The 26,351-nt window shown below is 34.3% G+C and overlaps 1 protein-coding gene across 2 annotated transcripts; it reads left to right on the top strand.

The window, feature by feature from the left end:
* Positions 1-12,768: 12,768 nt before the first annotated feature.
* On the top strand, positions 12,769-26,293 carry Cht (choline transporter). Of its 2 annotated transcripts, XM_072002817.1 has the most exons (7): positions 12,769-13,205; positions 13,926-14,257; positions 16,732-17,102; positions 18,853-19,157; positions 21,181-21,460; positions 23,271-23,488; positions 24,275-26,293. In XM_072002817.1, exons 3-7 carry the CDS (start codon positions 16,829-16,831, stop codon positions 24,989-24,991), a joined length of 1,794 nt encoding a protein of 597 aa, XP_071858918.1. In that variant the 5' UTR covers positions 12,769-13,205; positions 13,926-14,257; positions 16,732-16,828; the 3' UTR covers positions 24,992-26,293. The 2 variants fall into 2 exon arrangements, with proteins under 2 accessions (XP_071858918.1, XP_071858919.1); XM_072002818.1 differs by lacking the exon at positions 13,926-14,257.
* Positions 26,294-26,351: the final 58 nt, after the last annotated feature.

Below are 26,351 nucleotides of genomic sequence, written 5' to 3'. Positions count from 1 at the left end.
TGTCATATTGAGAAGAGGAAGCAATTGTCGAGAGCTCGTTATAAATGTGGAAAATTTAATACACAAAACCAAGTCATTGCTTCAAAATAGTGAGAATCTTAATTTCATACATTTTACATTCATAATCTAATACAATTTATAGTGATTTGTCGTTTTTTAATGTGAATAGATGCTTACTGTTTTTCAATCAAAGTTACGCCGAGAAGTACAATCATTATTGGAGTGAAATTCTTTTCCTTTTCACTGCCCTCGATTTTTTCTTTCCTTCTTTTCCCTTGATAGTCGGTTTTACTTTCTTTTATTTTTCTTTTATACATCATTAACAAAAGAAATATAGTTTGATAATAATCGTTCGATTTTACGGTAATAATAATTATGAGATATTTTATCTTAATTTTGCCGTAAAGTTTTATATTTCATTATCTTAAATTGTTCGAATAATTATTACTTCTTTCAAAACAAATTATAATAATTCACATTTTGTTAAAGGTATTTGACTATTTCCTCTTTTTCTTGCTTCTCGAAAAGGACCTAGTGGTGCTTGAAAAGTTAAGAATGTAAGTAATATTTTATTTTGCACTTCATTTAATTCTCTTCCTTATATTTTACAATAATTATTATTAATTAAAGAATAGAATCTGATTGAAAATTCAATAAGTGTAAACCTCTTATTCTTCAATTGAATATTAGCACGAAATTCATTATTTAATAGAAATCAAACTTTTATCATTACAAACTTTCAAAATAATTAACACTATTACTAACAACGAATAATAATATTTTATGCTTTGTTATAGGTTTCTTCCAATTTCCGACTTGATGAAAATTTCTCTTAAGATGACTTAATGAGAATTTCTCTTGGGCAACAGTATCGATGACAACGTTGTTCGTATGTAATCGTAAGTTGCATGCATTTTTGTTCCTCTCGTCTATTAATCATGTTGTAGGATGGAAGGTCCGAATCGACACGGGTGAATGGTTATATTACGTAGAATTTTTGACGAGCATAGTGACTACGGATATTTATTATATCTGTGAATAGTAACATTTTGTTGTCTGTATTTTATTTGTTAGTTCAGGACAGGTTTCCTTGTACATCGCGTTTTTAAATGTTGGTGGTAATGCATATATATGAGTACAATGTTTACATATTACAACATGAAGAATTTGTATGAATAATAAAATGTTAAAATTATTTATAAAATTAAATTACATATATTCAATATGTCTACTCATATAGATTAAATAATCCTCAAAAGCATGTACAACAATATTGAAATAAATAACGAAATGAGTCTTTTAAATATTTTGTAGTGAGAAAGCCTGATGCCATTTGACTGCTTTATTATGAAAATTTCAATTATGGTTCAAATTATTATTGTAATGCTAGTGATGATTATATTTAATTTTATGTTCTATTCTATGATGAAACAACTTTATTATTTGAGTTCTATATTCAGCATAATTTCAGTAAAATTTCAAATATGAAACATGGAGGTATTAAACTCTAATTTTGTCCGTCCGTTAAAATATACCAAATTTTATGTCCAAGAAGACACTTCGTAACAGGCAGATTCTAGAATCAAAACGAGTTTTGAATGACTCTTTGTGTTTCAAAGATGGATTTTGACGAAGGAATCTCCCGAGAATATTTTTATTAATATTTCATTTACAGTTATTGATATAAATATTATTTGCAAATGGATAAAGTAAAGTAAAATGTAAAGTAGAGTTATTAAAATTTGAATGAAATGATTTATTAATTATATAATTATATAATGTTTCATTAATTATCCCGTTAGATGCAAAATGTAATAGATGTAAATACGATTGCTAATCATAGATTTAGCCTTCGATTTTCAGATTTAACCCCTTCCATGTTTAATTCCAGGTATTCATACTCACGTGCCTAGGTTCTAGTCGGGTGGGAGAAAAGCAATGAGCATGATGACTAATTTGTGAGCTTAACAATTTTTCAGTGACTGATGTTGCGTTAGTGCACGACGTACTTTGCATCATGTGTGTGTGTATGCACGCGCGCGTTTGTGTGGTTAGGCTGTGGAATTGCGTCGCTTTTGCTATTCATCATAATTTTAAAATATTTATAAATTCGCAAATATGAATCCAATTACAATTTACAATAACGATGCTAATAAATATGTATAGTAGATTATAAATAGTAATATTAATCTTAGTATTAAATTACAACGATAGTTAAATTAATTCAGATATTATGATCTATTCTAGTAAAATTATTTCTTTGAATGATATATACATGATTGTATACGATTATGAATATTTAATTAAAATTTAAATTCAAATATACTTTATTAAATATGCATGAAATATATGGTTGAAATATACATGATATTTTTATGAAATGGTCTCTAAACATCGTCAGTTGATTTCAGGAAAATGATATGTAAATTAGAGTATGAAAGTTGTGCTCTAAACTCGGGTGTTGAAGGTGTCCCGGGACGTCCTTCTAATGTAGGTTCTTACGTTCGGATTATGTGTGACAAGCGTGGAGCGAGCGTGTTGGCATGTCTGTTTTGTTACTTTTTAAATATAGGACTAAATAGGATAAGTAGCATACTCTCTAGAGTGAGTGTTAATTATAAGTAAGTAGTGTCGGACAGGTTGGCACAGTTTCTGATCAGGTAGGTGTGTTTTCGCGTGGTCCAATCTATTTCAATAAATTTGATTTAAAAGATTGACGGCGAAGCTTGTTTTACGAGTGGAGCATACCATTCGCCTCTGGTTGCTGATTTGCACACCGATTTTTCAAATTTCGCGATTGTGGTCGTGAGTAGATCTTGAAACAAACGATTACGTGCATTACTCGAGTATGCACACGTGAATGAACAGCGATCACTATGATGTGCACTTGAATTAGCTTCCACGATTTATATTTTATTTTATCTTTATAAGTTGTTCTTTGTTTCCCGATTAGAAAGACTTGAACTAGATTTAAGTTTCAGTGGATATTATGTTCGAAAAAAGAAGACGCTACGAAGAGACCTGGAAAAATTGCCATAGCAGAGACACAACTACTAATGGCTTTCCACCCTGTGGATCAGCCAAAGCATGGAGAGTCATTCTCTTTATTACTTTGCCACTATGCTCACTTTTAGCATTTGTAGTTGTAGTATTTTTTTCGGCCTATGTATATGCCGGTCTACCATCATATAAATCGCGGTTTTTTTCATTAGCGTTGCAAGAGATTAATTACGGTTTGAATTAGAGTTGCGAAAAAGTTTCACGGCTTTTTGTTAGCGCCGCAAGGGACTGATTACGGTTTGAGTTAGACTTGCGGAAAGATGATAATCGTGTTTATTTTAATGTTACGAATTATGCCATTGCCATAATGCCATTGTCCGTGGCAATTTTGATTATGAATCGTCAGAATTTCTGAGAAAGTAATTCATATTGGAGTTTCTCTTGTGTCCTTTAAAATTTTTTGCTTTATTTATAGTTGGATTTAGAGATGTTAAATGTTTCATTGATTTTATAATATCGCAGTTTGTAGTAACACGATGTGTGAAATAGCTTTTTCATTATATGTATATGGATATTTATTTTATTTTTGTTTTAAGAATTAGCGTTGCGTTCTTCCATCGCGATTGCTTTAATTAGCTTTAGTAAATAACTAATTAGTTAAAGTAGTGTTGCGCCTATATCATGTCCAATCTTCTTTCACTGGGCTGTGGAAACATATTCCTGCTCTTGTATCATCTGGTACAGTTCCAATAGCCTTCTATATGGCTGCACTGCACCGTTATTAGTGTTGCGAACATATAAATGTAAGTGGATAGATTAATATAACTATCGGTATTGCATAAATAATTCGGAATAATAACACCGGAATTGTCTATCTTTTTTTCTTATCTTTCTTTATCAATAGAAAATTAATTAATATTACAATATTACAAATGAGTGATAAAGCACTCATTGAGATTTCCTGTAACACGTTAAAATAGAGTTAATCGATAGAATTTTTAGTGAATCAAACAACAATTAAAATTTTGTGTCAGATAAATAAATTCTCATTGTGCCGTTAAAAAGTTCAATCTCCTAAATAATGGGAACAGTAAATTTTGAAATACTGATTGTACAATGATGACGAGATAGTGATTGCAAAGGATGTTAAAAAATACTAAAAACCGTTCCTATAGAAAATTGCCTTTTTCCTTCCTAATCGAAGAATCTCATACAACTTCCTTTTCGTGAAGAATTCTTGGTTCCTCCATTATCTGAAATATTTTTCCTTGTCACGGTAGCTGCGTTTGATGTGTTAAAATTCGCGTCGCATGCATGGAGGACGTGAAGGTAATTAAGTGGAGAAGCGGAATCCTCGAGGTTGTGTAAAAGACGCGGAGGTCGCAGCTCGTGACCCACTTTGTTCATCGACAACTGCTTTCTACTTGGAGAACATCTTATTCTTCCCTTGTTGAACGTAGCAAACGTAGGCACCCTCTGCCTCGCAGAAATATTATACTTTAGAAAAATCGTGTCGAGCGTTAATCGCACATCTTTTGAGAACGCTACTGGTCGTCGAACGTTTGAAATCGTGCGTCGAAATGTGTATTCGTTTCGAGGTTGTGATTGATCGACATCGCAATCAATCGGATTTAGTATGCAGAAGTACACCGGCCCACGAAGTACATATTTCAATACTTGTCCTAGAAAACTTTTATATTATAATAAAACTTTTATATTATATAACTTCCATATTATATACGTTATATAAAACATTTAGAAATATCATTAGCGATGTTATGAGATACGGCTGTAACGATTATATTGGCCAAATTTCTGAGAATCTGAAAATGTATATAGAAGTTATAAAAGATTTATTGCAAACACATATATGTATGTACGTACATTTTACGTATGCATTAACTTGTATATATAATACTTAGTAAAAAATTAGTAAATATTAGTATGGATAGCCATCTTAAATGTGTAATAAATGTTAAAAATGGGCCTTTGAATATTTAGGCTTATCAATATAATTGGCAACTCAGTATTTAAATACTTTTGTAACCTCTGCAGAACGTTAAAACTGTAATATTATACATATGTTTGGATTGGTAATTATAATGGTTCTTAATCATTAACCATCTTAATGTGCTATTGTCATTGTGATTAAAATTGCATGTAATAATTATACGCGAGTTTTAAAAACTCACGAATTTGTAGTGTAAAAAGAAAAAATTTGTTGAGCAATTATAATTTTAATTAAGGATCAGTTGGAATCTCCTGGACTTGAGCGCGTTGTGTAAGAACATACGTACTATGAAATTTTACACGTGGAGAATCCTTACGCAGATAAATATTTTATAAGAACGTTAGTACTCACGCTTGCTAAATTATACGTGTTTGTAATTATTGTAGATATATCTTAGACTGTGCTCCGTTTCTTGCGTCCCTTTGCCATTTTTGTACAACAATTCCCATAACCATCTTTTTTCATTCTTTTAGTATTTTTAACGATTTATGGTCTTATAATTATATGCATAGTTCTGTAATTAACAACAACGTTTGGAAATGCATTAATTTACATACTTTATAAGATAATAATAAACAATTTGTTTATATAATGATCTAAGATTCTTATGATCTAGTTTGGAAATTGATGAATTATTTTTTGGTAGGTAATTAATGTCATCGATACAGTTTACATTTATGTTTGCTTTTAAATGAATTTAATATAAATTTACTTTTCTCTTTTATCTTTCAGAGCTTCTTCAGAAATAAAATTGATCTTTTCACTTCGTTGCATTCGCTAGATTGCTACTTTCGCTAACACTGGGGTACCATTCTTGCAACCAGGTGATCCTCAACATTATTTCTCATAAAATTGGCAAATTCCAAAATGTTCGGAAATGACAAATGCGAGATACAAAGAAAAAAATAGTTACGTTGTCTTATCCTATGGATTATTAGCAACGTGTCGAATGTAAAGGATCGGAAGCTCGTTTTGCCTCATCCACCTGACGAAGTCTTCGACATGGTAAGATTAAATGCTTTGACATTACTGTGCTATTTAAATGGGACAAATGAATTTATTATTATTAAAATTGTTTATCGCAAGATGATATTTTATAGCGCGCATTAACTTTGCTTTAAGCTATTAAAATATTGAATCATGTAACAAGTTTGTGAGATCTATTTAGCAAGTGGTATATATGTATATCTACCATTTTGTTCTTTTGTAAATGAATTAAGTAACTACTAACACTATTATTTATTTCACCACTTCAATATTTTTGTTTTTTTTTTAAATAAATTTTCTTATATAATAATAGATATAACATTGATATATTCTGATCATATTAATATGTGATACTAAATCAGATTAAATTTTGGAAACAATCCTTTTAGTTTGATTCTCTTGTAAAAAAATTTCCATAAAAGTATATTTTTTGTATATTCCTTAAATTAAACGAATTCCTCAAATTTAACGATCACTTGTTGGAAAAAGCTTTCAAACTATAGAAATGTTTATTAAAATAGTTTACTAAAATATTTATTTATTTTGGTCTAGAAATTGAACTTGGTTTTACATAAATTATGAACATAAATCACAACTAAGATATAAAGAATAAATTAAAATATTAATAGTACAGTAAGTCCAATAATCTCAAATATCGTAAACTTGAAAGAAACTGCATTAATTGAAGGAGCTGTAATTTAATTTATATTGTAACAAATGATTCTTTTATTAAACACTCATAACGCTCGCTTTTCTTCATTGCTGTGATTAAGTAATGCGGTTTATTTATCGATTTAAAATTATAAATATCTTACGGCTATTAGAGAGTATATCATGATACTCAATCATATCATCAAATCATCAATCAAATCATATCATTCTACAACATAATAAAAACATTATTTATTATGTAAGATTATATATGATAATACTGATATAAACGTAACGAACGTATACATATATATATATATGGTGATCCTGGAATATAGTGATGGAAATTTTGTAAAAAAAAAGTTTATATTTTTTGAAGATGTCTATTCCAAACTAACTACAAACAGCTCATTTTTGGGTAACAAATATCCATTTGTAGCGAAGCACTGTTCTATGAATTTCTATGGTCTCTTTCTGTCACGCCAAAAAAACTCTGCCCTGTAGTAGAGTTGTAGAGCTCTTTGGAAGAACTTCCCATGTGAGGTAAGGCTACTTCATTCATCTCTGTCAACCTATGGTAACAAGGTATGTCATTAGTCCCTGTTTCATTATCAGATGATAACGAGTAACATAGAACACAATGTACAAATATAAATACGTACAAATATGAAAATTTTATTAGAGCAAGAATATATCGTAATATATATATCTCTGTGTTTGTAAATAATAATAAATGATAAATGTTATTAATGTATAAGGTGCTCCTATCTTATATTTTATTAGAGAAAGTATTTTATTAATCAATTTTGTTTGATTTATGTATGCTTCTAATTAGATTTTGTCCATTTTTTTGTTGTATCCAGTTTTATATAAATTGTTTTAAATAATGTTCCATTCCTTACAGGAGGGCAATCTTAAAATTTAGTACATTGTTAATTCAATCTATAGTATGAGACTGTCCTTTTATTTGGGACTAAACACGTATTCTTCTACCCTTCTCATAACTTTAAAGACATTGCTCGGCAGAATATTAAAATATTATTTGTTTTAAGTTATATTACATATTTGACTTCTAAGAAACTTCTTTAATCATATCTTTGGACATGACAAGTTCTTCCCACTTCTAATTATTTTATTTAAAAATATGCTGTTTGAATCTTTTTAAGATAATTTACAGAAATATATTTATTAAATCCTTTGCTTTTGACCTGTAAGCGATGTACTAATTTATGCAATGAATTTTACAAAGATAACGCACGATGTACGACGACGTGTTATATGCACGAAGGATTGCGACCTGTACTTCGAACACAACACCCATTTGCAATCTACGAGAACATCACGTGTGACACAACAGGTTCAGTTTATATCTGGAAGAGCCACGAACTCGAACCACCCTTGATACCCGTGGAACCCGGTTCCAGCGTATCCGGTTACGAGATTCCAGACTGCACGTGTCTATTGTCGTCTAGTGCTTCACCTGACACGTGGCAATTTTCAATTCTCCAGTTCGTACGATGTGGATTGCTTGACTTTTTCATGAGATACTTGACAGAGGAGGTAACCCTAATCGAATCCCCTTTGCCTAGCAGCGTCTGTTGTTTTATCCTTTTTAATTAGAGCGCATGATCAAACGCTTGCGAGCGAGTGTTAGGCAATATGAACATATTTAATAAATTAAAGAAGTTGTTGTATCTGTCGGTTAAAATATGAATAAACCATGGTGCAAAATGTAACGACACGATAACGTATATAAGACGTGACAAAACTTATTTCGAAAAATTATGAAAATATCATTATGTGACAAACATTTTTTTTGCTTCAGACTACTTCTTTCTCAAGATAAAGTACGTTGCCTACCCTCGTTCGTTGCTGTTATCAGCAAAAACCACGAATCTCTTCCTAAATCCATTTCTAAACAAAAATAGCTTTAAAATAAAGCTTACAATATTAACTATATATATTACTTAACTATATAATATACTTAACATAATAAAATTGTACTTAATATAATAATATAATATATTATATAATATTACTTGATGATGTACCCCTGTTATTTTAATATATTTTATACTTTCTCCAGGCATTGCATATAATACTTTGGTATTATAGGGAACAATAAGTGATAGTTAGGCAAACTATGGGAAGAGAGTTATGAAAAAGCCTTTGTTCAAAAGATATGTTGCAAAGGCAAGGTATATGAAAATAAAAGGAGTAAAGTACAAAGAAGTAAAATACGAAGTAAAATACAGGACTTTCTTATTGAAGAGACAAGAGGAAGGGGCGATGATTATGCATGTAAGGGTACACTTCACTGATCTTGGTGAAATTTAAGTATGTTGTTGAATTCAACATTTTAAAGAATCTTTTCTTATACATATAGTCGCAGTTTGGTTTCAGTTTCTGAGATATTCGGGAAACACTGTTGGTACTAGTACAGTGAATTTTGCCAATAATTGTGCGTTCATGACAGCATATGCGTTAGTATTATGACCAGTCTTACGGCGGAAACCAAAGCCGAGTGGGGATTATATGAATAGGAAAGACTTGTTCAAAATGTCTACAACATATTCAAAAATCATCGAAATCGGTAAGGTAACAGTATTTCTAAATGATTAGCACGTTTTTTATATTTTAAAATAATATTGCCCATTAATAATAATAATAATAATACTATCTCATCTAAACCAAATTCTTATTCTTTGTTTATAGTTTATATAGGTTTGGGTTAGGTGTTATCTTTTATTCGGCCACTGTAAAGCTGGCTCTGACGCATACGCTGCTACGGTCTCACAATTATAGACAAAATTCACTGTAGTAGTACTGACAGTCTTTTGCGAATATCTCGGAAACTAAGAGTGAACGACTGTTACATTTATAATTTAAGAAATTGTGAAATATTAAGCATTTCATACTTTGCCCCATTTATACATTTTCATTCTTATTTATTTCAATTTCATTCCCATTTATGGAGTTCTATGGATTTCCGAGGCATTAAATAAAGTACCTGTATTTTACACATTGCCGGTAACATATATACATATATTGACAAAGTACGTTATAATTACTAACGAAACAGAATGTTTGATTATTCCTTATTCATTATTACAAGGCAACGACCTCTTATTAAAAGCCTTATTAAAAGCAATACATTTTCCAAAAATATCTTTAATTCTCCTTATAAATATCTATTTATTGTAATGAAGTGCGTCTTGTGTTATAGGATGCTCTGTGATAAAATCAAGTTCTCGAACATCGAGGGTGGTTCGGTACTGGAGTTGGGATATAAAAGCGAAGGTGCAGTTTCTAGATCCGAAAGAGTGGGTCAAGTGATATCGACCATGCAGAAGCAGTAGAGATATAGGAAGATTCGGTTTCGCGATTCATTCTGGGAGTATCTTTGTTTAGCCTGAACAGCCAACTGCTATATTTGCTCTTTGTCGTACTATAGCGTCTCGTCTACCAGTCGAGACAGACCAACTATATTTGTCTATGCTTTCTGTTGATCTATAGTAAACGTGGCAGCGACGCAATTCGTTGCTCAACCATTAATAGCTTTTCCCGTATTCAGCCTTTTTCATCTTTGACGTCAGCATTGGCCATGTCTTACCGGATGAACTTGCACGAAGAATGCATTTTATTTAAGACGACGAATGATTCGTCTCGAGTACACGAGTCATGCGAAAGTCGTATACGAATCAGAACACAAATATAGAATGTGAGAAATGATTTATGTTCGTTAATTATCTAGATACCGTTTCAATTTATAAACGGATTCTGGCTTTACCATACAATCAGCGATTGATTCGTTCATTTACGTTTCTTAATTACTTGTCAAAGTCCGTGATAAATTAATTATGCGAATGGAAAATTTCTGAGAAAATTTCGTGAGTAAAATTCTTTAAACGAATGTTTGATCCCCATATGGTATATCAAAGTTTTGTGAAAGACTTTTAGTAATGATAATAATCGAGTCTTAATAATAATTTTTGAAACACTTAACGGTTTTAAGATAATCAACTTTTTAAATAAAAAGTGTTTTTACATTCTAATAAAATTATTTATTCAATGAAGAGCATGTAAATAGTCTTCCTAGAAGAATGTTATAGAAAGTATTGTGAATTATAAAATGTATAAATGTAACTTCTAGGGAAATAGCATAAAATTACTCTATTTAAGAATAATTACGCTATATTAGACAATAACCCGATGGAGTTTCTTATATTACTCTGTTTGTAGCCTTTCAAGAAGGTGTTTATAAAAGTCTCACAATACAAAAGAATTTCAAATATAGTACAGATGTACGTGTTATCTTTTTTCTCAAATGAAATCATGAAAAATATTGATTTTGTTGAACGTTTCATATACGAGCATTATGTTTTTCAGTATTCATTTATTTCTAATCGTCATACACAGCTAGGTATCCGTATAAACCATAAAGATTTTAATATTAAAAGCAAATATCGCTTTAGTAGTAACATTAAGAAAAGTGAGATAAAACATAAACTCTATAAATTTTATCGAAACCATTCTCTTTACTAAAATTCCATCCTTTTTTTAATATAATTGTGTCGAATAATATTATACATAGCATACGTTAATTCATTCATTGTTATGCACAACAACGATTACAATCTATAACGTGAGGTTTATGCGTTTTATAGTGTTTCGTTTGCGAGGTCATACGCCTTTCCAGCTTCATTGATGCGATCCTCGACCATTACCTTCCTCCAGTTTACGCCTACGTGTACGCGCAATCTCACCTGGAAGACCTGTCACATCGTTTTAGATCTCTAACCCGTATAGCTGCTCAATGGTACCTACGTTACCCACATTTTTTACGTCGATCAATAATTGTGTCAATAAATATCCACGAATATTTTAACGTATTTGTTACAAAATAATTACTTTAATATAACAAAAGATGTAATTCCGCCAAGTTGCCCATGATCATAGTCAATACAACTATAGGTCTTAATTAAAAATAAAAATAGAACTATAGGAAAATGTTGTGTGATTACTTGCACATAAAATACTTGAATTAGTTCACGTAACAATTTCAGTAATTCACGTATACACAATTCAATTATTCTTGGTTTTCATTTTATTTTGAGTTGTGAACTTTCATTAACTGTATTCGTGGATATCATAAATTATGGTACAAGATGTATTGTAAAAATCTAGAACTGTGATTGTTCTTTCGATCAATCGGTGTCTATAAAAGAATAAATAGGGTGAACGAAAGAACACGAAACTCATATTGCAAACAAATACTTGGCAAACTTTATTTTCAATGTATAGCAAAAAATTTTCGCATATTGGTGTTTCCTAATATCGTACCGCGAACTTTGTATAATTTTCCACGTTTCGTTAATTTCTGTTCCAGAAATCGCGCAATCGTTTAGAAACAATCTTACCTTAAAACATTTACAATACATTTCTCCACGAAACGAAGTATCCTATCTGAAAATTCAACAACTAAAATGTCTCAAGCCATCGTCGTTACAATTTTTAGTCAAATCGGGTCTATTTATTTTTACTGACCCGAACGAAGTGGCAGGTCGAATCGATGGTGCTCGGCGCGCTTCTACCTACCTGGACTTTTTTTAGCTCACATAATTAGTCGAACTAGCCTACCTTGCCCCTAACCATATGGCAACATACTTATACACTGTCGAGAGAGAGAGAGAGAGAGAGAGAGAGAGAGAGAGAGAGAGAGAGAGAGAGAGAGAGAGAGAGAGAGAGAGAGAGAGAGAGAGAGAGAGAGAGAGAGAGAGAGAGAGAGAGAGAGAGAGAGAGAGAGAGAGAGACCCGTTCAGCGAGATTTCCGTTGATACGGCTGAGCCATGGGGAGCTGATATGTCTGTCGCGGTATTTTAGGCGCAGACTCGCGGTTCTTCACCGAGTCCACGCCCCCGGCTTCGATCCCGTCAGGGGTTCGAGAGAGGAGTGAGGACACGTAGAGGGAAGTGGAGGTGGACGAACGAGAGAGGGGTGCGAATTAAAAGGCCGAGAGGGAGCGAGATGGAGGCAGTGCGAGAGGGTAGGACGCACCCCCGTGAGTCTGTATGACGTCACGAGGGTCGAATCAATATCACGGAACCATTCCTCTGCTGTCGGTCCTTGACTACGAGAAAGATACCGACTGTTCAGTACGAGGTGGCTTCCACGACCGTTAAGGACACGGAGAGCGCGTCGTTCTGACGAGAACGACGACGGCAACGACGGCGACGACGACAAAGTGGAAGACGAGGACGAGGACAACTGTCACGGGCATTGCACTCGTTGCTCGTCATCCTCTGCTACTTCCGTCACGTTTCTTCGTTAGGTTCTCGTATCCATCTTATCATCTTCCTTCGCGCGATTCCTTGCTTTTTCATGGTTGTTCCATAGTTTTCGAACAAGTTTCACGTAACTGTGAATGGTCGACGCACGACAGTGATCAACAAAAAGCCGTCGAATTGTTCACGGATCGCTTTTCACCTGCGACGCTTGGAACGTGCGCGAGTGGTAGAAAGACGTTCGAAGATCCCAAACATCATTTGGTGCACCTGTAAGTACGTTTTTCTCAAGTCTGCAGTTCGATAGCTTGTTTAAAGAATGAGGTTTTCATAGACCCCCGCTGATGGCTTTGAACCGAGGTAGAGTTGTTTTGTGTATACGCGACCAATTTTATTTCCGCGTTGTCTCCTGTTGTTGTTCAGTTGGTGACATAAATGCGTGATACCGTTACCTACCGGTCAAGGTAGTGCGATCTATCGATTCCGTACCTTGTAGGTATTTATGAAACGCAAAAGGAAGAAACGTTCGTCTATCCGGCTTCTCCAGAAGGAAAAAAGAATTACCGACTAGTGCCTGGTTTTATTTGTGTTACATGAGGTGTACTTCTCTCTACATATACACGCGGTTATGGTATTTCCTGGTTACGTTCGTACAAGTATAACATTTATTATCGTGGTGTCGCTTAACAGTAAAATAAATCCAAATAAGTTAATAATAAGTCGATACAAAAATTTATACTCGCTATTCAAATTATTACAAATATCATTGAAACGTTGAAATTAGAAAATACCTTGGTGTCTCGTGCGAAAGCGATCTTGTGTAAGAATATTCTCAAGTAAAAGTATTGCGATTATTCGGTAGCTCTTCGAGCAGGTCAGATTGGATGAAAGAAGAAATTCGTTCTCCACTGTCATATTTGTCTCGTTTTTTTTTTTTATTTTGGAAGAAACGTGTATATGTATCTAGGAGGATCCAGCTCGATGTATTTCAGGTGAAGATCTGTACTGATCGACACGATCGGTATCAGTGCCATAGGCGAAGCAAAATTTCGAGAAGGAAGGAAAAGCAGCAGCAGAGTAGCAGTACGCTTGGTGAGTTGGGTGAAAATCGATGGCCATCAGTGCCCATGGGCGGCCTCGCGTTTAGAACAAGGAATAGCCCCTCCCAGAAGACCTCGCTCCGGTGGGGCGACTGCTGCCCCCCAAATCCCAACCCTCCGTCGTCGTCGGCCGTCTGGAAGGACCGTCATCAGGACATGCCGCCGGTACCCGTGTGAGGCTGTCCCCCACTACTTCGTGATTGTACCCCGCGGGGTCTTCAGAGGTACCAGTAGTTTATTCTTATCGATCCACGCACGATAATTCCTCGACATGCATGTTCCGCTGCATAAGCTTCCTTTACTTTCTTTTGATCCCCCATGCTTTCATCTCTTCTTCGTGTATATGTAAAAAGGAACTTATCGGAAATTTGAATTTGAAAGAAGATATACCTTAACGCTGTTTCTGTAGATAGTCAGGAAATATGATTTTGTGAAAAATGAATTTTTCGAAATTATGAATGTACAAAGTTCGTATGAGTGGAGAATATACAAAGTATAAGTTGAATATCGATCAGACGTGTTGGAACTTCGTTATGAAATTTTCTCGTAAATCGCGTGAGACATCAAACGTCGGCTAGCCATCGCAATTGGAAATCTTGCTGTTGTTTAATCCTCGGAATTTTCTTCTTTGAATAGATGCAAACACGATATCAGTTTTGGATTTCTCCTGTTAAAGTCTGTGATTTTCTTACGAATATTTCACTTCTAAGTAATTTACATTTCAATAATTTACATTTTATGAAGTTACTATAATTTATCTGATTATTGCTATGTGGTGTAAAATCGTGTTCACAATACACGGTAAATTTATAGCAATTTTGTGTTACGATGTAAATTTTAAAAATTAGTTGTGGTAACACCGACCCGAAATTTGTTTTCGTACTGACGAGAAATGCAACAGATAGCAGATATAATAAGACATTTCATTCTTTCAATTTCAATTTGCTATCGTGCAAACTAGTAATCGGGACCAATGTAATATGCAGGTAGTATCAACATTTCGAACGAAGATATTTACCTTGTGTTAAGAGAGTGGTGCAAATAATTCAGCTTTGTCTATTAATTCCGCTGCATTTATTGACAAGGCCTTGAACCTTTATGTTTTATTTACGTCTTCTTGCTTTTTTACGTTAGTAAAGCTATGCGTTTTTTTTTCTTTTTTAATAGAAGAGTTAGCCCTATATAGTGTGAAGCAAGACTAATGGGATTAGAGGGTGAACTCAACCGGGCGATTTAAATGCCTTCTGGGTAGGAACATGGAATTTACACTTAACTGCACGCATTAGGTGCGAGCGGATCGACCGCCGCATTAATTGACTAGAAAAGCAGAGTGCAATTTCACCAAGATGATTGAATTCAAAGCGAAATATAGATTCTCTGGGGTACCTAATGACACGTAACGTTTGAGAATGTTATGATATTAATTATTACATATCTAATTAATTAGTAGTGTTCCCTATTAAAACGATTTTAACTCATGCTCTGAAGCAATTTACTAGTTGGATTTGGTTAATTTTAGTTAATTTAAATTAACGAGATTCTGGGATTTTTCCAGAAATTGTTTAAGCTGAGACTAATTTGACGATCTAATTATAACTAAGCTCATGAGTGGATAAATGAGTTCAGTTGTATGAAAAATAGTCTTCTGTAATAAGTTCGCAATATGGCGTTGTTTTATTGTACAAATTATGCAACTCTTTTACTTTACATTTATTCAGTTGAGACTGGAAAATGGTAGAGGTATCCTTCATTTATCGACTTTAGTATTTAATATATTTAATCTTTTAATATTATATTTAATGTTTATTAATTTAATCGAGTCATTTACCGCGCAATTAATGTAATTTTGATAGCAACCTGAGAACTCCTATACTAATCCTCATGTCAGTTATTTTGAATAATTGCTACTTTCTCATAATATATCGCTTTTCATTTTCTCTCTTACTTTTCTCGATTTTAATTTTAATTCATGATCAATTCGTGACGAACTAGACGGTTGTCGGCACAAGGGAAATTTTCTTTTTAAATTTCTTTCAACTTTTCACCTTTATTGAAAGAGTTTTGAACATTTGCATTTAAAGACGTCGATAAGTAGACCGTGGAATTTTATGCATTTCCGAATTCAAAGGTGAAAAACTGCAGAGTACATGTATACAGCGTGGAAAGATACGTGAAATATTCAAAATACAGTATTCATCGTAATATCTAACCGTCATGAGATTAATGTCGTGATATGTTACAATGCAACTTTTAAGAGGATTGTTATAATTGTCCTGATACCATTGTGAAGTTCGTTGGTCACAAAATCCTATTATGAATGAAACTACCCATTTAAAAAAGTAGGATTAATCCATATTTTTTCAAATTTGAGCGTATTATAATCTTATACTACTATATAACATTGCGTTTATCGTTAAAAAAAATTCATCTTGAAAGGAGTAGCCGGCGAAAGAAATTTCCACTTAGTTCCAATTTTGCGAGCCGTGTGCATAGGAAAATAATTTTACACAAACAAGTATCAGCAGCTTACTAACATTCGCAGAATTTCTTCAAACTCTTTGAAAACTCGCAACAGCAAAAAAATTCAGTTCGTTCGTAAGCAAGCTAGTTTGACTAAGGCTCGTTAATATTGTAATATTGATATCGACAATTCCTAGAATTATTCTACGAATGGAACCTATTTCCCATTTGTAAACAGGTATCCGAATCTCCCAAAATCAGATCGACCGCCATACCTCTCGGACTTGCGTCTCCGTCAGTTCGAGTTCACGCAAGTGGACCCGTACTCCCCGAAGATGATCAACATAGCGGGTCTCGTTTCAATCATCCTGTTCTACGCGCTTATCCTAGCCGTAGGAATATGGGCGGCCAGGAAAAAGGAAGCTGGCAACGACTCCGAGGAGGAAGTGATGCTGGCAGGTCGTTCCATCGGTCTGTTCGTCGGGATATTCACGATGACAGCGACCTGGGTCGGCGGCGGATACATCAACGGCACCGCCGAAGCTATTTACACGAGAGGTCTGGTTTGGTGTCAGGCTCCGTTCGGATACGCCCTTAGCCTCGTTTTTGGTAAGTTTTACGATGTACAATTTTCGTCAAAATTTCAGTTCTCTTCCTTTCCTTTGATTTCTTAACACGTCCATCCTGATCTCAATGTCTGTGAATCGTAAAGGTTTACTGCTACATTTTCTAAGATAGTGCATTCTGTTTATTGTTGTAGAAAATTCATTGCGTTTTGTCAAAGTTACGAAAATGTATCACGATAGAGAATAAAGTTATAATTCAAGCAATCGAAGAGTGCTTGTAGAAGACACTGTAAGTGCCGAGGAACAAGTCTTTCAGGAGAAAAAGAAATCTTATGCGTTTATGTAGTCCAAATTCATGAAAAAGGAAAATGCATCTGTAGAAAAGTCTGTATGTGGTATCCCTTAGTTGTAAAGAGAAATAAATGATCCATTCATTTAGATAGATGGCATAAACAAAGCCTAAGAAATAATTTATATATATTACAGTATTCTCATTGGTATGTAGAACATTTTTCAACAAGAAATCAAAATTTTTCAAGTTTGGTACTCACAATGTTTTCTATAAATATTCTTCAATTATGAAACTAGGGGGATGATACTTTGAAAAATCGAAGTATTCTGATTTCCAACCACGATGATACTCTACTCTAAAAATATGTATATATAATACGAAGTGTATATCAAATTGTTGTTATTAATCATTAGTATATTACAATGTATACGTACCAGTTCTCAAAAATTTAGACATTTCGAGTTGTAATTACCCAGAAATTGATGGATAATTGAACTTGTAATAAAAGTAGATTCCGATGTATCTGTTTATATATGTACATATAAGGACTCAATTAATACACAATATATAATATATAGTATATGTATACCGCTTGATTCGATTGAAGATATTTCTCGGCGGCTATTTTTTCATAGTTGGAGAAAGCTTATGGTCGTTTGGAAACTTGCTAGTTCTTACGGCGTAGTATAGCAAGGTAATAGATCGTAATCAAGACTCCTACGCGTAATAAGTTTTTAACGTGGTCGAATGGCCTCGAGAAAGAATAAACATGTGTATAACCATCCATTGAAACTATAGGCGTCTATTCACTGAATGATTGTATAAAAAATGTATGGTTATATGTACATGATGCCGACTTATAGTGTAGAATGTAGACTATAGTCTCTCTGTGCAAATTCATATTTTTATGAATACGATCTTTCCTTTCACACTCGACGTTGCCTATAAGCAACATTGTGTACTTTCAGATATCATTGACTAATTAAACAACAAATGTATAATTTTTACTAAAATCGGAGTACTATATGTATTTTCCTTACAAGAAAATCCGAAATCCGTGTTTAGATTGTTAATAACTGACAAGAAAGAATTTTCATCGATAATACGAAAGGAATATTTGACAGTAAAAGAGTCGAAGAAATGAACATTTGTGTCAGCCCTTAAATTGCAAAATCAATCCTACACTTTGGATATTCTGTATATTTTGGAAATTATATACACCTTCACGCATAAATCATGGGGCACAGTTTAATTTCAAATACTAACTTTAATAAAATGGGCTTATATTATATATAATTGAACACTTCTTATAATATATTAATTATCCTGTGACTTACGAATGGTAGTGTGCATCCTTGTATCTCCTTTTTATATTTTTTATAATTGCCATAATTATTTAATTTAATAAATAAATATATATATTTTATAATTATCTTTCATACTCTTATAATTTGCTACACGTTATTAGTACTAATTGGTATCACGTTTATTGGTGTTACAGGTGGTATATTCTTCGCAAACAAAATGCGAGAACAGGGGTACGTCACGATGTTAGATCCTCTTCAAGATGCGTTTGGCGAACGTATGGGAGGTCTTCTGTTTCTTCCGGCCCTCTGTGGCGAGGTCTTCTGGGCCGCAGGTATTCTGGCAGCTCTGGGTGCGACGTTAGCGGTCATCATCGACATGGATCAGGGAACCTCGGTCATTTTGAGTGCCTGTATCGCAGTTTTCTACACACTCTTTGGTGGTCTTTACTCTGTTGCTTATACCGATGTTATTCAACTTTTTTGCATCTTCATAGGCTTGGTGAGTTACGAATGTTTTTACGTATACCATGAAATATGTACACATTTTTCTTTCTTTCATAAAACTATAATACGTGTTTTCAATAGTATTGATATATTAAGAAAGCAATCTTTTTTGTAGCTAATAAAATAGAGAATAATATTTTGATATTGATATAAATATAATATATTATTAATATTCTTATTGCAAGAGACACAGTGAGTTCTATAACGTTAATTTTTATAATGTCATCTTCTAATATTAATTTTTAGTTTTCTTCCCTTTCAATTTACCATTATTTCCTTTCCTTTTCGATTTCGTTGCAAGTATTTTCCATGAAATTTGATATATAACACATCCTTTGATAAGAATACTTATTATATTCTTTAGGTACATTTCGATTTGAATTTATTGCGATATCTTTCTTTCTTGCTTAGCAGGGAATGAAATCATTCTTTCTATAGGTTGCTATATATATTTACAGCAACTTTTGTTTCATAAAGCCCTTAGGGGAAATTTATCATGCAGGGTTACAACGTGAAGGTTATCATCGATTTTATTCTCTGCTTTTACAAACGTGTTCGGTATTTTGTAATCGCTTATAGTACGTTGTAATAATTACATATTCGTGTCTTAGAAGCAAACGTGTTCGTTCATTCCTTAAACACAATTTTCTAAATATATCATTACATCGCCGTATTATTTTCGACTCTGCGAAATAAAATTATCCGTAAGACAAATATAGCATTGTATCGCACTTGCAAAGTATCATTGATAAATCACTTCTATTTAAGGCAATGCGTTATTAGATCAGAAAGTTCTACGTTATCGAGTTGCTCGATTATCTGAGTCCTGTGGTAAAATTGACTTTGCTGATCGATACGAGGGCTCAAGTACCGCAAGTATTTATATTACCAAATTCATTCAATGTTACGTAGGTAGTGACCTATTTCTTCTCGCAAGAATATTATCAAACTATCATTTATTATAAGTTTTATCAGATTAAAGAATTTGCAAATAACCTAGAACTTTTTGTCTTAGAATCGCAATTTATTTTTATCGTCTTTCAAAGATATGCTTCCTTATATTTTGATATTTTAAATGGTTTCCTAAATATCTCTTTTTCATTCGATATTTATGCAAATTCATATCTTTATAAACACGATTAAAGAAATAAAATCTATATAGAGATTCGTTTCACTTACTAAAAATTGTAACGAGTACATTTATTAGATTTGTCAAATCTGCTATTGAAATCTATAATTTCCAGATATTTTAAATGTTTCTAGTAAATCGCTTTATACTTTCTTTTGTATAGTCTTCTTTGGTAGCCGTCCATTAAGTATAATTAATCACGATAGTACCAGATTTTCTGGAAATAATTGTCTTTAACATTTCTACAACTCAATGGATTGTAATATCTATCACAAGATGAGGATAACGTAATCTATATTCATTCATTTGTGATTACTTTACTCAATGATAAGAATCGTTCTAAAGCCACCTTTGTAGTTTATCGCAAGATTTTCTGTCTCTCTCCCATTTAATTTGCATCCAATTAATTTTAATAGCAAAGTAATGGTATCTACTTCGTTCTCTGCTTCCAAAGAAGGAAATATTTCAAATTAGCAAAACAGTGGAATTTATATTTCATACAAAAAACTTACATTTTATGTTCGTTATTTAATTAACGACATTTCAAATTAAAAAATAATGGAATTTATATTTTATACAAAGAACATGTTGCACTGAATACAAATGTTAATTTACATCTTACATTTTATGTTAGTTATTTAATTAACCACATTTCAAATTAAAAAATAGTGGAATTTATATTTCATACAGAAAAAATATTGCATTAAATACAAATATTAATTTACATCTTACATTTTATGTTAGTTATTTTATTAATAATGAACCACTAGAAGAAGCTCTCACGTTAAGAACATACTTTCTTACTTTTTCATTTAAATTTAACAAAAAGTAATATGCTGTGTCACGTGGTATCCAGTTTTTAAAGAGAGTATTATAATTTTGATTGTAGTGGATGTGCATTCCTTTCGCTTGGACCAATCCAAAGGTACAATCCCTTAAATCCATGGACGTGGATTGGATTGGTGAAGTGAAACCAGGAGAATATTGGTCCTACGTAGACTATGGGCTTTTGTTGATATTTGGTGGCATCCCTTGGCAAGTGTACTTTCAACGGGTCCTATCTTCGAAAACGGCTGGAAGAGCGCAAGTATTGAGTTACGTAGCTGCGGTAGGCTGTATTCTCATGGCAATCCCACCTGTTCTAATTGGTGCAATCGCCAAAGCAACGCGTGAGTAAAATTATATTAATCTAAAGATACACATCTAGAATACTTTTATCTTAAACATGCACTAACCCATTAAGGTCACTGTTGCGGCAAGACAACATTTCGTTTGCACTTTTTTTTCATATCTATGTTATTGATCTGAATCTATTTGATTACATTATCAAATTCCTTTTCTTTAACATTATGGCTAAGAAAGAACATTTCAAAAATTCGTTACCGTTTTTCTCAACTAGATTCCGCAATTTTGTGAAATTTAAAGAAATCGAAGTATTTAAAACATCGTGATAAACCATGCGCAAAATTTTCACTAGTATATTTATAAAGCGATGCACGTATATTATAATAGTTCACTCTATAATCCTTATTTATACTTTGTCCTTGTACTATTTGTTCATACACGTATTTATGTATAGAATTCTCTTTCGAGTCAAAGGTGCTCGTACTATTACAGGCGTTACTGCACCATTCTTATATCTTCTGTGCGACGTCGTGCTTTATAACAACGAATTATAATTTTCACAATTATTTATACCACCAGATACTCTGTAAATCTAAATTCTATCGTAGAATATTCTTCACATAGAAAGTGCATCAGTTTTGCAAACTCGTTTCGTCATTCGCAAACACGACCCAGCTGTACATTTTCTATGGTTTGCTAGAATAAAGAAAATTCCAATCTCATCGTATTAATAGTAAACGAGACGTTGTACGAATGGTTCGGGCGTCTTCCTATGAGCAACCTCTTCTGCTTTCGTTCGAGGGGAGAGAAACATGTTTCGTGGGTCCCCGAATCTAAAGGGGATTGAATTAGACCCGGTTTGCTCGTCATCCTCCCCATTCGCGTTCCTAGGCTACTTGACATTTGGTAGTACTGCAGAGAGAGGACTACTGGTATTTACAAGGTTCCAGGGCTAAGCAGGTCGGTGTTGTAACGGAAGGGTGTGTGGGCGAAGGGTGCCTTGATATCCCACAGCGTGTACAATAGCGTGGGATTTTGTCATATGGTGTTCTCGGCACGAGGGTGAGGGTGATAATGCGACTCGTACACTAACGCAGAGCACAATAGAACCGCTGGAACTAATGCGATACACTGTATCGGTATCTTGTGTATTTTTATTCTGAGGCATGAAAGCAAATAATTTCTTATCTGCACGTGTCTACAAGTTGAGGTGTACGTCGATACAAAAGGCACAGACATGATGTCACATCTTATACGTACATGTATAGTATTAATATAGGTGTTACGTATATATGGAAGATTAAATTTGTAGACGAATTTGAGAGAATGAGTGAAGAAATATTATACGTGAAAATCTTTGAACGTAAAATATCGTTCAAATATTGTACAATATTTTTACTATCTAATTTATCATATTTTACCATCAAAATTCTCTGCTAGTTAAATAGCAGATTTGTTTCGTACTTTTGCTATATAATTGGCATTGTATTCGTTAACATCTTCCATTTAATATGACAGGGGAAATATATTAGGGTAGATAAGCCGTTAGGATAAAACAAGATATTCTGTAAACTGGGAAATGATACAGTACCTGTAGGAAATGTTATTCGTTCTGAAACATTTGTAGCATTAGATGGTTTAATTGCTAATAGATCGATATAGAAATATAAGGCCAATAATTCAATTATTACATTCCCATGTATTAGACATTTCGCGTAAATTGAACTTCGTATTAAATTAGATTGATTTGTTCACTGTTTGGAGTATCGCCCTTTTATAAAATATTTACATGGCATATAATTTTCTATCAATTCGTTTATATAACAACGAAAAATATTTCGAAATCTGTTGTAGCTTGGAACGAGACAGGATACACCGGTCCATATCCTTTCACCGAGGCAGAAACAAGCATGATTCTACCAATGGTTTTGCAGTATTTGACGCCAGATTTCGTTTCCTTTTTTGGGTTAGGCGCAGTATCAGCAGCAGTGATGTCTTCAGCGGATAGTAGCATCCTTTCGGCTAGTTCCATGTTCGCCAGAAACGTTTATAAATTAATCTTCCGTCAGAGGGTAAGTTCTTCGTTCTTATGTAGATGGTCGACTTTCTGTTTTTAATTTCGTGTTGTGTCATGCATTTAATCGTTCGGAAAATCTCGCCTGTCATCGCTTTTAAATTTTATTTGACATCATGTGTCGCACGAATCATCATCAGTATTATTTTCATCATGGCCATCGTCATCACTACCATCATGCGTTCTCCATCTTCGGTTCTGACTATTTATAGGAAAGTGGTTACAAAATTCGAACGTGTTTCACGTTCAATTGTTCAAGGAGCGATATATCGTTACTTCTTGAAACGTAACAAAATTGGAATCTGCATTAGTTATTCGTCGCTTGACAGCAAGTCAGCAAAGTCAGTACCACAACGATGCTTTAGGTATCGGACAGCTCCGTCGGAGTAACGCAACGATCATGCAGTTTTGATATTGCATTCTAGTATTCGACGCGAGATGCAGATTCTTCGAACCGTAGAATTTCACGTACGCATGAATGTGGATCACGTGTTATCGATTTCCTTCAGGATCATAATTTTTAATTGTGCATTCACGAGTAAAAGTAACCGTGTCAAAAGCTTCCACGTTTCATAGAACATCTTGCCCGACCATAGAAAACGTCTTCATTGGTTCGTATTTGCGTAACGATGTTTCACCAGCATCGCGCTCTCATATTTTCGTATTTGCCTCAAATCTCCTTTCTATCTCCCTCACCCGTCAATCCACTTCCTCGAACGATGCAGCCGATCGTAGAATCGAATCGACGTCCGCCTTCTCTACTAGCCATTTCCCCGTTAAACAGGCGTCGGAAATGGAGATCATCTGGGTGATGAGAGTGGGAATAGGCGTGGTCGGAATATTGAGCACAGTGATGGCATTGACGATACCCTCGATCTACGGCCTCTGGTCGATGTGCTCGGACTTGGTCTACGTGATCCTCTTCCCTCAGCTGTTGATGGTGGTCCACTTCAAAGAATACTGCAACACTTACGGCAGTCTAGCTGCTTACATAATAGCCTTCATCGTGAGGATTAGTGGTGGCGAACCGTTAATGGGTTTGCCCGCGCTCATTCACTATCCGGGGTACGACGAAGAGACGAACACTCAAGGGTTCCCCTTCAGGACAATGGCGATGCTGATGTCGTTGGTGACATTGATAAGCGTGTCATACGGCACGCAAGTAGCCTTCCTGACGGGCAGGCTGGCGCCTGGATATGACTTCTTCAGATGCGTGGTCAACATACCGGAAGACGTCGAAAGAGTCGGACCAGATCCGGCGGAGGGCGAACAAATGGCTGTCCTAGCTGCCGGTATTGGCAGACTTTACGGTAGCAAAGACGAATCAAACGGCCGAGTTAATCCTGCGCTCGAGCCGGACTACGACATGGAGCCGGGATGTAAGATAGCCGGGGAATCGGATAGCGTCGTGGCAGGAAGCGGTGGAGGCGGAGGTAGAGCGCACCTAGTGCCTCATGGACCGAACGTGCCACGACAGCCGCAATCCAGCACCGCGTTCTAATTCCTGGTTTCGTGATCGGATGCTGTGACCAACAATAAATACGGCGGTGCAGGTCCGTCTTTTGTTCTCCTTCTTCTTTTCCTTCAGTCTTTTAGTTCTTTTCGTTTCCTCCTTCTATACGTCATTTCCAACTCTTTTCGATAGTTTCTATATCTGGGAACGGTGTTTTGCATGGGCAGATAAAGGGAGTGCGCAAACGCGTGTCAGAGCATTCGTTGTGAAATTGCCTGAAACGTCGATTTAGATTTTTTATAACGTAAACGAGTATACAGTTAACAGTTTTTATTGATCGCGTTCATTGCTAAGATTAATTTTGTACGAGATCGAACGTATGATCGTTAAGTATTATTTCGCGCAATTATTCTTCTCGTTGAAGAGAACTTTGTCGGATTGTCACACAAAGGATTGTCTGATTTTGTTGCTTCGGTTTTTCAATTTGTTTTCACGCTTCTTCTCCCTCCCTCCTCTCCTCACGTCTAAGAAGCTCCGAAATATGCCAATTTGCTCCACGTTCTTCACGAATCTTGTTTCATGGTTGTGTTTATACGTAGCTACAGTTCTATAGCGATGTGTACCTGTTTGAGAATGCTCATACGTTCTCTTTAATAGTGAAAGCAATAGAAGAAAGGAAATGTATAAAAGTGGTCGAATGAGCGCGAAAATGGAACTGGAAGGAAAGTGCAATACTCTTAAATATCGGAGCTTCTTGGATAATTGGGCGAGGTAATTTCTGCCTGTACCGCCAATTAGGCCTAGTAATCTGTTTCCTTTTTGAGAAATATACACACAAACACACACATACACACACACACACTTATACGTATATAAATTACATTTATATGCAATTATATATGTGCGCGTACGTATGTAATTGTGTATAGAAATATCAGAAATTTAGAGTTTATCAAACTGCTTGGGAAAACCAGCGTCTTGATGCACGACCGATTCGTCCTCGTTACCATCAAGCGTATTTCAGAAATCGTGAGAACGCGAGGGGAAAACAACGAGATTATCGAGAGCTTCAATGTCGGCTGAAACTGTTCATCAGACACTGACTCGGGACGAGCGGCTATCGTCGGATAGGATAGAGTCTATAGATGAACGTTACATGCAAAGTTTTTAGAACGAGTTAAATTAGACAGATCACGTTATCGTTTAGTCCTCTTCCACGTGCATCGTTCTACTTTCTTCGTCTTATTCATTGTCACGATATTAGTATTTAATAATATACCGTCATCGGTTAGAGTCCATCTTAGAATCTCAATGTTAGAAAAAAATATAAAAGTAAGAAAGAAACAAAAAGACGTTAAGAGGCTTTTGTATTTGCGACTCATCGTTCTTCCCTTGCTTAATCTGACTG

This window comes from Bombus fervidus, chromosome 4, assembly GCF_041682495.2.
Source record: "Bombus fervidus isolate BK054 chromosome 4, iyBomFerv1, whole genome shotgun sequence".
Lineage (NCBI taxonomy): Eukaryota > Metazoa > Arthropoda > Insecta > Hymenoptera > Apidae > Bombus > Bombus fervidus.
The sequence above is the reverse complement of the archived record's forward strand: the minus strand, read 5'-3'. Positions and strand labels throughout refer to the sequence as shown.

Excerpts from the sequence above, each read along its gene's own strand:
- Cht (XM_072002818.1), top strand. The coding sequence starts at position 16,829 with ATGATCAACATAGCGGGTCTCGTTTCAATCATCCTGTTCTACGCGCTT. Across the intron at positions 17,103-18,852 it reads CGCCCTTAGCCTCGTTTTTG|GTGGTATATTCTTCGCAAAC; the intron begins GTAAGTTTTACG and ends TTGGTGTTACAG. Across the intron at positions 19,158-21,180 it reads TTTGCATCTTCATAGGCTTG|TGGATGTGCATTCCTTTCGC; the intron begins GTGAGTTACGAA and ends TTTTGATTGTAG.